The sequence below is a fragment of the Bos taurus genome, chromosome 12 (assembly GCF_002263795.3).
Source record: "Bos taurus isolate L1 Dominette 01449 registration number 42190680 breed Hereford chromosome 12, ARS-UCD2.0, whole genome shotgun sequence".
In the NCBI taxonomy this organism is placed as follows: domain Eukaryota; kingdom Metazoa; phylum Chordata; class Mammalia; order Artiodactyla; family Bovidae; genus Bos; species Bos taurus.
Genome location: NC_037339.1, coordinates 72,321,589 through 72,335,797, shown reverse-complemented (window position 1 = coordinate 72,335,797; position 14,209 = coordinate 72,321,589). Strand labels below are relative to the sequence as shown.

The following is a 14,209-nucleotide window of genomic DNA, read 5'->3' as shown; positions in this document are numbered from 1 at the left end:
ATAACACTTAATCATAACTTTTAATAATGGAACAGTGAGAGTCATAGTTTAGACTTAAAAGCACTAGCTCTTAGAACCCATTGCCTTGTTTTTATGGTTTCAACTGAAGCTACTTTGGATGTAGAAAGTGAAATTACATAATGATAATTGAAGCATAGGGGTAAACATCTGAATAATGACATGATCCTCACCTATATAATACTGTCAAGTGTATCTCAATCCAGGTGGGATTAATACGATAAAGGACAGAAATGATAAGGACCTAAGAGAAACAGAGAGATTAAGAAGAGGTGGCAAGAATACACAGAAAAACTGTACGAAAAAGATCTTAATGACCTGGATAATCATGATGGTGTAATCACTCACCCAGAGCCAGACATCCTGGATTGTGAAGTCAAGTAGGACTTAAAGCATTACTATGAACAAAGCTAGTGAACATAATAGAATTCCAGCTGACCTATTTAAAATCCTAAAAGGAGATACTGCTGAAGTACTGCACTCGATACGCCAGCAAATTTGGAAAACTCAGCAGTGGCCACAGGACTGGAAAAGGTCAGTTTTCATTCCAATCCCAAAGAAGGGCAATGCCAAGGAATGCTCAAACTACCATACAATTGCATTCATTTTGCATGCTAGTGAGGTTGTGCTCAAAATCCTTCAAGCAAAACTTCAATAGTAGTTCCCAGTTCAATAGTATGTGAACTGGGAACTTCCAAATGTATAAGCTGGGTTTAGAAAAGGCAGAGGAAATGGAGATAAAATTGCCAACATTCATAGGATCGTAGAGAAAGAAAGGGAATTCCAAAAAAGCATCTGCTTCATTGACTATGTGAAAGGCTTTGACTGTGTGGATCACAACAATCTGTGGAAAATTTTGTAAGAGACAGGAATACCAGACCACCTTACCTGTCTCCTGAGAAAGCTGTATGTAGGTCAAGAAGAAACCGAACTGGAGGTGGAACAATAGACTGGTTCAAAATTGGGAAAGGAGTATGAAAAGGCTATATACTGTCACTGTTTATTTAATTTATATGCAGAGTACATCATGCAAAATGCCAGGCTGGATGACTCACAAACTGGAATCAAGATTGCCAGGAGAAATATCAACAACCTCAGATATGCAGATGATATCACTCTAATGGCAGAAAGTGAAGAGGAACTAAAGAATCTCTTGATGAGGATGAAAGAGAAGAGTGAAAAAGCTGGCTTAAAACTCAGCATTCAAAATACAATGATCATGGCATCCTGTTCCATTACTTCATGGCATATATATGGGAAAAAGTGGAAGCAGTGACAGATTTTATTTTTTGGGGCTCCAAAATCACTTGAACAGTGACTGCAGCTATGAAATTAAAAGATGTTTGCTTCTGGGAAGGAAAGCTATGACAAACCTAGACAGAATATTAAAAAGCAGATACATCATATTGTCAACAGAAGTCCATATAGTCAAAGCTATGGTTTTTCCAGTAGTCATGTGCAGATGTAAGAGTTAGGCCATTAAGAAGTCTGTGAAGTGAAAGTCACTTAGTCATGTTCGACTCTTTTTGACCCCATGGACTATATAGTCCATGGAATTCTCCACATCAGAATACTGGAGTGGGCTGCTGTTCTCTTCTCCACGGGATCTTCCCAACCCAAGGATCAAACCCAGGTCTCCCGCAGGCAGATTCTTTACCAGCTGAACCACAAGGGAAGCCCTTAAGAGGGCTGAGGGCTGAAGAACTGATACTTTTGAATTGTGATGTTAGTGGAGACTCTTCAGAGTCCTTTGGACTGTAAGGAGATGAAACCAGTCAATCCTAAAGGAAATCAACCCTGAATATTCATTGGAAGGACTGATGCTGAAGCTGGAGCTCTGATACTTTGGGCACCTGATGCAAAATGCTGACTCATTGGAAAAGACCCTGCTGCTGGGAAAGATTGAAGGCAGAAGGCGAAGAGGGCAGCAGAGGATGAGATGGTTAGATAGCATCACTGATTCGATGGACATGAGTTTGAACAACTCTGGAAGATAATGAAGGACAGGGAAGCCTGGTGTGCTGCAATCCATGGTGTCACAAAGAGTCAGACATGACAGTGATGCAACAGGAACAACTTTGTTAATTCTTTCTAAATTCATAAAATTTTAAGAAAATATTTATTCGTTTGGCTGCACTAGGTCTTAGTTGGGGCATGGGGGATCTTCAGTCTCAGTTGAGACAGGCAGGACTTTAGTTACAGCATGTGAAGTCTTAGTTGTGGAATGTGGAATCCAGTTCCCTGACTAGGGATCAAACCCAGGCCCTGTGCATTGGGAGTGAGGAGTCTTAGCTATTGGACCACGAGGAAAGTCTCTCAAAGTGGGTTTCTTTTGTTTTTCTTTCTTTTTTTTTTTTTACTGTATTATGGTTTCAATCAACAGAAGTAATATGAGTAATACTATGATTATATGCAAATGATTTAAATATAAAGACGTCCCCTCACTACTGTATATAAAATAGGTAACTAAAAAGGACCTATGGTATAGCACAGGGAAGTCTAATTAATACTCTGTAATGACATATATTGGAAAATAACTTTAAAAAGGGTGGATGATATGTATGCTGCTGCTGCTGCTGCTAAGTCGCTTCAGTTATGTCCAACTCTGTGCAACCTCTTAGACGGCAGCCCACCAGGCTCCCCCGTCCCTGGGATTCTCCAGGCAAGAACACTGGAGTGGGTTGCCATTTCCTTCTCCAATGCATGAAAGTGAAAAGTGAAAGTGAAGTCACCCAGTCGTGTCCAACTCATAGCGACCCCATGGACTGCAGCCTACCAGACTCCTCCATCCATGGGATTTTCCAGGCAAGAGTACTGGAGTTGGGTGCCATTGCCTTCTCCGGATGATATGTATATGTATGGCTAATTCAATTTACTGTACACCAGAAACTAACACATCTTTGTAAATCAACTATACTCCAATAAAAATCATAAAAATAAAGGAGTCTTCTTTGTAAAGTGACAGAAGGACCTGTGTGAGGGGTTGAGAAGGAGACTGACTTTATTCCTCTTCTTCCTCATTTAGCTTTGGATCTCGGGCAGGTTGGCCTGGTCCTGTCTCACTCTCACACTCATGGGGATGTTCCAGTGGTGCGTCAGGCAAAGTGCCGAAGTTGAGAACATGGTGATGTTTATCTTTCTGTTCTTAGCCTTTACAGGTCTCCTTGATGTTATATGGTATAGAAGCAATTCTTATGTAAAATAATAATACTGTAAATTTTACATCATAGGTAACAAAGATTTTTTTTTTTTTGCATTCTCCCCCATCTGCCTATAGTTAATGTAAAATAAAATATATATATCTTTTCCCAGACTTATGTATACTATGTCAGAAAGTTTTATATTCATCACAGACTGGCTTCAGACACAATAAATGTCTCATAGGATAAAGGTTCTGAAATTCTGGAGAGAATATAGGCTAATTGTTTATTAACTTAGAAGCTTGTTTACCTTCGTTTCTTAATGGGTAATTTCTCATTTCTGGTCGAAGAAAAGAATCCAGTATTTTGAGGTTTATTTAATTAATGTGTTCCTCCACCCCTCCCCGCATTTTAGCATTTATTCTTGTATGTATTGAACACCTGAATTTGCTGGCAGCCCTTCTTCCTGGTAGGATAGGCTCCTGCTCAGAATGTGCTCTCAAAGGTGTGGAGTCATGGTTGTTTAGGAAGCCTTAGTCACACAGAGTTGGACATGACTGAAGTGACTTAGCAGCAGCAGCAGCAGTTAGTATGTAAATTATACACTTTTGAATATTGTGTCTTCTCCTAAAGGGAGAAAAACGAAGTCTTTCCATGTCAGCTTTCTAGCAGAGTAGGCAGTGACTGATTATTAAAATGAGGCGTTATGACTGTCCAATTCTGTTCTTTTGTAACACATGGCCCTTCTATAGCCACACATACTGATTAGTGTCCATAAGTATTCTATTCTTTGAAAATATTCTCTTGTTTTTTCTTCAGATGTGAAAGGTGGATCTATAAAATTTTACCATTTAATATAAAGTGGAAGGGAATAGTTGTAAATAAAAGTGTTGAAGATGATGAACAAGTTTGCAAATCATCCAAGGCCTTATCAGACTCCTACTTCTGTCCTTTGTGGATGCTGAGACCTGGGATTTTCTGAACCATAGAAAAGCAGAAAGTTTTATTTACAGTCTCTGATCATCCATAAATAAGACTCTCTGACACTAACTCATCTGATGTCATATGTGTTTCAGATGATTTCAGTAGAAAGAGGAATTGAATATACAAACCTTGAGAAAGAAGCACCCTGGGAATATAAGTATCGTCCACCACCATCCTGGCCCCACAAAGGAAAGATTAACTTAAATAATATGAACTTCAGGTACAGTTTGGATGGGCCTCTGGTACTGAAGAAGCTGGGAATATCCACTGACCCAAGAGAAAAGGTTAGTTTAAGCCATTTACCTCTTTAAAATCCAGCAAAAGGTTTAGCACCACTTCTGCTCTTGGCTTCCTTGTCTGTGTACAGGGGGACTCTTTGTTCCTAATAGATGCAGATTAGATCAGTGACACTGTCCCTGAATCTTTCTTGGAAACTGACCATGGAATGGGAATACCAGCATTTTTTCCCTGTGTCCCCAGCTCCTTCATGGTGGTTGGAGGGCCCTGGGCTCCAGGGCTCAATCTTAACCTAAACCAGGACACTATATGTGACACCTAATTATTCATACGAAGTCTGGCTAGTCTGCCCTGGCTCCCTGTTCCTAACTCTGCAATATGTCATTCCTTTCCATCTTTTATTTTTTAAATATATTTTTATTTATTTACTTGGCTGTGCTGGTCTTACTTGTGGAACGCAGGGTCTTTGATCTTCATTGTGGCATGCGAACTCTTAGTTGCAGCATATGGGATCTATTAATAGTTCCCTGGTCAGGAATCAAACCCAGGCCCCTGCACTGGGAGCACAGGTTCTTAGCCACTGGACCACCAGCAAAGTCTCCCATTTTTTCTTCTTTGTGTTTCTGAAATCTTCTTTTCCTCCCATAGTGCTCTGGTTGCAGCCTGCTCCTCTGTCTCTGGGTTTTTGCTGTGGACTTGTCCTCTACTCACCCACACTGAGCTGCCATCCCCCTGCCCTCCCACCCACAGACTGCTTCTTTCTTTAGCACAAATCCGATCCTTACCGGCCTGGGTTGAGCTGTTTCTGGAACCAGACCACAGCCCTAAATCCACTCCAGTGGGGGCCGTCAGGTGAGCTTGTAGCCATTAGAGACGAGCCTGAATCATGACCCAGTTAGGGGTGAGGAACCAGAGCCTCAGATGGAGGCAGGGCCTGGAGACTTGCTCAAAGTCAAAAGCAAATTGAAGAGAGCAGGGAAGATCCAAATGGGAGATGGCAGAGAGGCTGTGACTTGGACCTGCCAGTGTCCATGTCTGCTGGTGATGTTCCTTTCATGTTCAGCTTGAGGCTTTCAGCTGGGCCCAGGACAGAGTCTTGAAGAAGAGACTAAACCAGAACAGACAAGGTGGTAGGAAGCTCTTCCCCATCTCCCACTGAAGCCATTATGTCTCCTGACTTACACACATCCCTGCAATCAGGTCCTGTGTAGGTTCTCCCAAAGCACCATGCCCTCCAGTTTTCAGTTGCACACTGCCCCTCCACCTCAGAGACCTGTTCACTCCATCATCTGGCTGGTGAACATCTCATTTTTTGAGTTAATTTAACACATCTTTGAGACCCTCAATTCTTCCTTAGTGTCTTATATTTTCTTTTAAGATAGAAAGTTGGAAGGAACTAAATCCTTACAATGAAATATTATTGAGTTTTAAAAAGGAAGGAAATTCTGATCTACGGATAAACCTCCATGACATCTTGCCAAATGATGTAAGCCAGACACAAATGGATTGAATACTCTAATTTCACTTATGTGAGATTCCTAGAGTAGTCAAATTCAAGAAGACAGGAAGTAGGATGGTGGTCTCCAGTGACTGGGGGATGGGAAATGGGGAGTTGTTTGTTTAATGGGTATAGCACTTCAGTTTTAGCCGGCAAAAAATTTCTCGAGCTTGGCTGCACAACAATGTGAATATACTGAACACCAAACTATCTACTTAAAAATGGTTATGTAGTTAAATTTTATGTTATGTGAATTTTACTATAATGAAAATAAAAGATAGCAACTATAACGTGCTTTATAATTTGGAGTCTGTATTTCACAGTAAGTAGCTTGAGGTTTTTAAAATCAGAGAGCATCTTGTTTTCATCCTTGTTCTCCAGAAAGTGGCATTCTGCAGGGCACAGAGAGAGTGTTTAGAGACTGCTGGTTGCGAGAGTGAGTAGCACACAGGTGTGAGCAGCCAATAACCAACACACCCACATACACAAGACAACTCTGAGCAACCGAAAGAACTGCTCTTTAAAACTCTCACCACCACAGACCATCTAGTGGACTGTGACTGTAATTTAGTGAATGATATCCTTGTAACATAAAAATGAAAAAAAATAGATATTCAACTTAATCCCCAAATGCTACCCAGAGAATGCTTCACATAGTCACAAGGCAAAAGCTGGTCCTCATTATTTCCAGTTCCATTGTAGGTCAGGAAGAAGATGAACTGCTATGTCAGGAAAACATTAACCACAGCTCTTGTTATAATCCTGTCCCCTAGAGCACTGAAGGCAATGTTTGTTTACTGTCAGACAATGTCAGATTTTCCATTGTAATTCTGTTAACTCGCATTTGTCTTAAATTTTCCCCAAAGGCATAGAATATGAATTATCTAAGAAACTCTGTAGTATAACTTAGGAACATAGCAGATTCTTATTCTTCTTTCTTAAAGCCTGCAAATCATAGGATTATTGAGATTCTAAAATGATTGAGGGCAAATTAAATTTTGAGACTGAATTAATGACTGTAGAAACTTGACACAGTATCACCATTAGCTTCATTTTTGTGTTGGGAGATGAAACCCTTCATGCATCCATTTCACTCCACCTGTGTACATCACAGGTTTCTTCTCCTGCTCACTTGTCTCTGCCCCTGTTACTCCAGGGCACCCCTTTGGTGTTGGATTTGATTGAGAGAGGCTATTGTGGGTGGTGGAGGGGACATATGAGTGAGCCAGCCCAGCAGAAGGGGGCTTTATTCTCTTTCCCTCATTTCATCTGCTGTCATGATTCCTGGAAGTTACAGTCAATAGGAAAGTGTGGTAGGTACTATGCAGAATTTTAATTCATACCAAGTGAATTACCAAGTGAATTTTCATACCAAGAAATACCAAGTGAAAATAAAGAGCCAGGACTTCCCTGGTTTTGCAGTGAAGAAGAATTCACCTGCCAGTGCAGGGGACACTGGTTCAATCCCTAGTCTGAAAAGACTCCACATGCCACAGAGCAAGTAAGTCCATGTGGCACAACCACTGTGCCTGCATACCACAACTACTAAAACTTGTGTTCAGCAACAAAAGCAGCCACCTCCGTGAGAAGCCCATGCACTGAAACAAGGAGTAACCCAAACTCATCACAACTAGAGACAGCCTGCACACAGCAATCATGACCCAGCTCAATCAAAAATGTAAAAAAAAAAAAAAAAAAAATGAGGTAAATAGCATCTTATGCTTTCTGGTTTTCTGACCATGGGCTGCATTTTTCATTTAGATGATTGTGTGGTTGATTTGATCATTTTTAAGAGTCCTCCTGGGCAATATTAAAGCATTTTCCAGCTCTTGAGGTAGATTAATTTTGTTTGTTTTTGCTCACAGTTATTACTTGGATGATACATTTTTACAGATGCTTGCTAGACCTTGGTATAATGTGCAAAAATATTAGTTTTCTATATTTTTTTATCTTTTTATATAATGTTTTCTTATAAACTCCTCCCTTCACTCTGAGCTTGTCCCCTTTCCCCTGCAGACTTCCCAAATCTTTGTGGCTCAGACTGTGGTGACAGGACCAGCCGCACCTGCATCTCCTAGAGCTTCTTAGAAATGCAGAGTCTCAGCCCCATTCATATCACTTTCTTAGCTTTGCGTTTAAATAGGACCTCCTAGTAAAGTCCTTTCTCTCCCATGGGCAGTTTTTGATGACTGATGACCTGTGATTTCCAAAAAGTATCCTTTGACAGTTTGAAACTGAGCTCATGAATCACGTAAATCCTTATTGTGACTCAGCATGAGGCTCTAGAAAGTTCTGTGCCACTTACTGTACAGATTTACTTACTTTTATATTCTATAAATCTGGCCTTTGCAGTATAATCTAATTCTGTGTGATTCCACTGCATTTCTTTGCATCTTTTCAGTGGAGTCTGTCTTCATCAAAAGCAGTTTTCATCCTGTGTCCTGTTTTCCTCATACCAGTCACCTCCAGAGACGGAGGAATTTCCCGCAGGCTCAGCCCTGCCTGGAACTGGAGTCGGAGAAAGCTGAGTGAGGCAGTCACAGATTGCTGTGTGTACGTGTGGCTCTTTCACCACTTGACGGGATGAAATATGAATCTTGCTGCCCCAAGCAGGGCATGAGGTCTGTTTAGCCTGTTCCCCAGGCACCATGTGCCCCACTCAGCTGCAGGTTTCTCTCTCAGCCCAGCTGTGGGTGCTGGTTCTTCCTGCTGACAGCTGGCCCACCTGACCTCAGGCACACTCTTGCTCCCACTCACCAGGTACATGCCTGTGTCCACATCATGCTTTAACTCTCTGGATGTAGGATCTCTATGTTAGGCCTGTGCCTTTAACTGCAGCTACACTCCTCCCCACTTTCTTTGTTCTGGCTACACAGAGGAACAAGATAAGGTGCCACGCCATCCAGGTGATAAGGAGGCCATCAGCACATGGAGAAGAGCCTGAAGATGTGGATTTGAGTCCCATCCCGTGACTTATGGGCTCTGACATTTCAGTCAGACTAATTCATCTAGCTAAGCCTGAATCTTTTCTTTTGCAAAATGGAAGCCATAGGATGTACCTGTAGGGTTTTTTGTACAACTTAAACAAGATAAGACATGTAAAGCACCCAGCATGGGGATCACAGTAATTTCCTTGGATAAAGATGATCATTGTTTCATTGGGTGTAAAATGACCATAACCACTTTTACTGCAAAGGTTTTATATTCCATGAGAAAAGAGGTGTTGGCCATTGGAAGTTGTATTTATGGCTGTAGGATCCATCTGCTGTGTCTATCTTTGTCCAGCTTATCATATACCTAAATAATACAGTAATAGATTCTCCATAAATTTGTCTGGCCTGAGTTAAAAATCTCAACTCCCAATGGAAGCTGCTTTGTCTCAGGACACCACAGGTAATACAAATAAGACAATCAAATCCCATACAGATTCTGCTGTCAACATGGACAGTTCATCTGAAGAAACAAGAAAATGGCTATATTAGTCTTATAAGATTGAAAGTGGTCACAATTTTTATAGAAGTTTTTACAAAAATGACATAACATCTATTAGGGTTGGGCCAAGCCCACATGAGGGACAGAGAGAACATTTCCAAGGATTTAGGCATGTGAGACAGACTTAATGATGTGTGGTTAGAGTTTCAGCAGGTGGAGATGCATTCAGCAGAAATGCATGTGAAAGTTCTTTAGGAGGTGGTGTCAACATAAGCAAAAGCATGATGCCCTGATCCAGTGAATGAAGAACTAGGCACCTGCAGAGCATTCAGGAAAATCAGCTACCAGGTGTGCAGCAGACATGTTCATGTTCAACCCTGACAACTCTCAAGTGACCCCAAGGAAGGTGACTTGCGGACATGAAGGATGGAGAGGTCAGTGGGAACAGTTTTGTAGAAGAGATGTCCTAGGGTGGAGTGATGGACTCAGAGCCGGCCTTTGGGAGTTTAATCTGAGAAGTGAGAGCACGAGGACCAGAGTGGGCAGATGTGGGAGGAAAGGAGCCTCGAGCTGTTGTGTCTCCAGCAAAATGTCCCAGGAAAGTGATTGCACTTTTTGGACTCAAACTAATGTCGATTAAAACAAAGATATAACCCTAGGGTTTGTGAATGTGCAGGGAAATGAGTGGGAGTAGAAATGGCATCATATTTCTGGAGGGTAGGTTAGCAGCCTGACAGCTTCCTCTGAAAGTGTTCATACTTGATTCTCAGCAGTTCCACATCTGAGAATTTATCTGAAAGAAATGATTGAGAGTGTTTGCAAAAAATACATTCAGCTTCAAGGTTATTTAACAGTTATTTATAATAGCAAATTATTGGAAACTGCCTAAATATCTAGCAGTAGGGGGTTTGTTAAATGATCACATATACTGTAATATTTTGTGGCCATTAAAATAAACATTCTTATGAAATATGAAATGAAAACACAAAACAGTCTTTCATATTAACCCCATTTTGTTTACATATATAAACTTGTGTCTTTAAGAAAACATACAGAAGTTTAGAAAGTAAAAACATCATCTTGAAAATTATTTTTTCAGAGTGCTGATTACAGCTAGTATTTATTTATTTTTGAGATTCATTTGCACTGATTATGATTAAGGATCATAATCATAAAACATAGTTTTTTTTAATAAATCATAAAGAAAAGTTTGTTTTAACTTGTTTTTTAAAAGGTAATGCAGAGTGAAGTAAGCCAGAAAGAAAAACACCAATACAGTATACTAACGCATACATATGGAATTTAGAAAGATGGTAACAATAACCCTGTGTACGAGACAGCAAAAGAGACACTGATGTATAGATCAGTCTTATGAACTCTGTGGGAGAGGGAGAGGGTGGGGAGATTTGGGAGAATGGCATTGAAATATGTATAATATCATGTATGAAACGAGTCGCCAGTCCAGGTTCGATGCACAATACTGGATGCTTGGGGTTGGTGCACTGGAACGACCCAGAGGGAGGGTATGGGGAGGGAGGAGGGAGGAGGGTTCATGATGGGGAACACAGGTATACCTGTGGCGGATTCATTTTGATATTTGGTAAAACTAATACAATATTGTAAAGTTTACAAATAAAATAAAATTTTAAACAAAATTTAAAAAAAGGTAATGCAACCTGGCACTCCAGTGTTGACTGTAAATCTTTTTTTTTTTTTTTGAAATATTCATAAGGCAAGGAATAAGTTTTATGAAGAACTAGAAATCTGATGGATGATTCTATAAAAATGAACTGTCTGCACTAAAAAGTGACAAGTTTTATAACTTCATAATGGTGATCTCTTACTAGCTATAAAGCAGTTAAGGATATATAAAATTTTGATGATAAAAAGATTCATCACACTTTATGGCATTATAAGGAGCTATATTGCAGATTATTATTTTTATTCATATATTTTCTTTCCTTGTATTTTTTATTCTATTATAAAAGGAATTGTGTGTATTTAAAATTGTATTAAATTATTAAGCTTGAGATTTTCTGCTTTCTTTTTTTTTCAATTTTTTTTAATTTTATTTTATTTTTAAACTTTACATAATTGTATTAGTTTTGCCAAATATCAAAATGAATCCATCACAGGTATACATGTGCTCCCCATCCTGAACCCTCTTCCCTCCTCCCTCCCCTGAAAAGACAGCCTTCAGAATGGGAGAAAATAATAGCAAATGAAGCAACTGACAAACAACTAATCTCAAAAATATACAAGCAACTCCTACAGCTCAACTCCAGAAAAATAAATGACCCAATCAAAAAATGGGCCAAAGAACTAAATAGACATTTCTCCGAAGGAGACATACAGATGGCTAACAAACACATGAAAAGATGCTCAACATCACTCATTATCAGAGAAATGCAAATCAAGACCACTATGAGGTACCATTTCATACCAGTCAGAATGGCTGCGATCCAAAAGTCTACAAATAATAAATGCTGGAGAGGGTGTGGAGAAAAGGGAACCCTCTTACACTGTTGGTGGGAATGCAAACTAGTACAGCCACTATGGAGAACAGTGTGGAGATTCCTTAAAAAACTGGAAATAGAACTGCCTTATGATCCAGCAATCCCACTGCTGGGCATACACACTGAGGAAACCAGAAGGGAAAGAGACACGTGTACCCCAATGTTCATTGCAGCACTGTTTATAATAGCCAGGACATGGAAGCAACCTAGATGTCCATCAGCAGATGAATGGATAAGAAAGCTGTGGTACATATACACAATGGAGTATTACTCAGCCATTAAAAAGAATTCATTTGAATCAGTTCTAATGAGGTGGATGAAACTGGAGCCTATTATACAGAGTGAAGTAAGCCAGAAGGAAAAACACCAATACAGTATACTAACGCATATATATGGAATTTAGAAATATGATAACAGTAACCCTGTGTTCGAGACAGCAAAAGAGACACTGATGTATGTAAATCTTAAAATGAGGAACTAAGACAGGAAACATTGCAAGAGTAGAGTCTTCAGGGCTTGGCCCTATGGGAAGTAAGGTGGATAGTTCAGCCCCTGAGCCTGGGAAAGAAGTAGTGAGAGTAAAGTGGGGAAGATGGAGGAAGGGATTGTTTTGTGTGGGGCATTGAGTGTTGAATATGTTGAGTTTGATGTGTGCAGAGAAATCCAGGTGCAAGTTTCTAACAAGTTGGTGTCATCATCAGAGACCAACCTTTTGATTTCTGTTGGAAAACAGAAAGGGGCCATTTCACAGCAAATAAAATAAGATTTTCTCCAAGAGACTTTATAATTTTATTTATTTATTTATTTATGGCAGTGCTAGGTCTTTGCTGCTGTTCAGGCTTTTCTCTAGTTGGGGGCTATTCTAGTTGTGGTGCCTGGGCTTCTCATTGTGGTGTCTTCTCTTGTTACAGAGCACAGTCTATAGGGTGTGAGGGCTTCAGTAGTTTTGGCATGTGGCTCAGTAATTTTGGTTCCTAGGTTCTATACACAGGCTCAATAGTTGTGGCACATGAGCTTAGTTGCTTTGTGGCATGTAGGATTCTCCTGGACAAGGGATTGAACCCATGTCTCCTGTACTGGCAGGCAGATTCTTTACCACTGAGAGACCAGGGAAGCTCCCCAGGTGTCTTTAGATTGAATGCTGTAAGCTTACTGATACTGCTGACACTCTCTAAGGGCAATTGGTAAAACCCTTTGCTGCTGCTGCCGCTGCTAAATTGCTTCAGTCGTGTCCGACTCTGTGCGACCCCATAGATGGCAGCCCACCAGGCTCCCCCGTCCCTGGGATTCTCCAGGCAAGAACACTAGAGTGGGTTGCCATTTCCTTCTCCAATGCATGAAAGTGAAAAGTGAAAGTGAAGTCACTCAGTTGTGTCCTACTCTTAGCAACCCCATGGACTGCAACCTAACAGGCTCTTCCGTTGGTTACCCAGAAAAGTCATTCAGACTATAATTTTGATGACTGATCCATAGGAATAGCCAGAGCCAGGTTTTCTTTGAGTTGCCTTTTTCTTTTGGGGTGCCTGTGGGCGTGCAGCATGTGGAATATTAGTTCTCTGACCAGGTATTGAACCCACACCCCCTGTAGTGGAAGCACAGAATCTTAACTACTGTACTGCCAGGGAAGTCCCCCATTTTTTTTTTTTATTCTCCTCACTGGAGGTTGAAGTTCATAGTCCTGTGGTCATAAACAGCCCTTGGTGCCCCTATATATCTCAGTCCATTTACTCAAAGTCTACAAATGTTCCCGTTTGCAAAGATGGATCAGTTGCAGTAGAGCTGATAGTATGAAAACATCCATATATCCTCACAGATAGAGTACTCACTTGTGTCCTGATGTGGGTTGATTTACATATGAGAACACCCAGAGATACAGCATACCTGTTTTTACTGCACTTCACAGATAATTCATTTTTTTTTTTTTTTACAAATTGTACATTTATGGCAACACTATGTCAAACAAGTACATTGGCACCATTTTTCCTCCAGCATTTACTAACTTCATGTCTCTGTGTCACATTTTGGTAATTTTTGCAACATTTCAAACCATTTCATTATCATTATATTTGTTACTCTGAAATCTGGGATCAGTGTTTTTTAATGTTAAAGGCTCAGATGATGGTTCACATTCTTTTAGAAATAAAGTATTGAAAGTTAAGGTGTGCACATCTTTTTTACTATATAATGCTATTGTACATTTAGTAGACTATAATATAGAATAAACATACATCTATTTGGATGGAAAGAGAAACAAAAAATTCATATAACTTGCTTTGTTTTGTGATATTCACATCATTGAGGTTGTCTGGAACCAAATCCAAAATATCTTTGAGGCCTGCCTGTACATAAAACACACGAATCCCATAAGTACACACTATGACCGG

General features: G+C 40.2%; 1 protein-coding gene across 1 annotated transcript in view; it reads left to right on the top strand.

The window, feature by feature from the left end:
- Positions 1-14,209, top strand: part of LOC104969875 (ATP-binding cassette sub-family C member 4-like) — a 125,903-nt gene that overhangs the window by 56,583 nt on the left and 55,111 nt on the right. Inside the window, 3 exon segments of the mRNA XM_059892175.1 lie at positions 3,044-3,080; positions 3,082-3,142; positions 4,235-4,426. Of these exon segments, the coding sequence (XP_059748158.1) occupies positions 3,044-3,080; positions 3,082-3,142; positions 4,235-4,426 (290 nt within the window).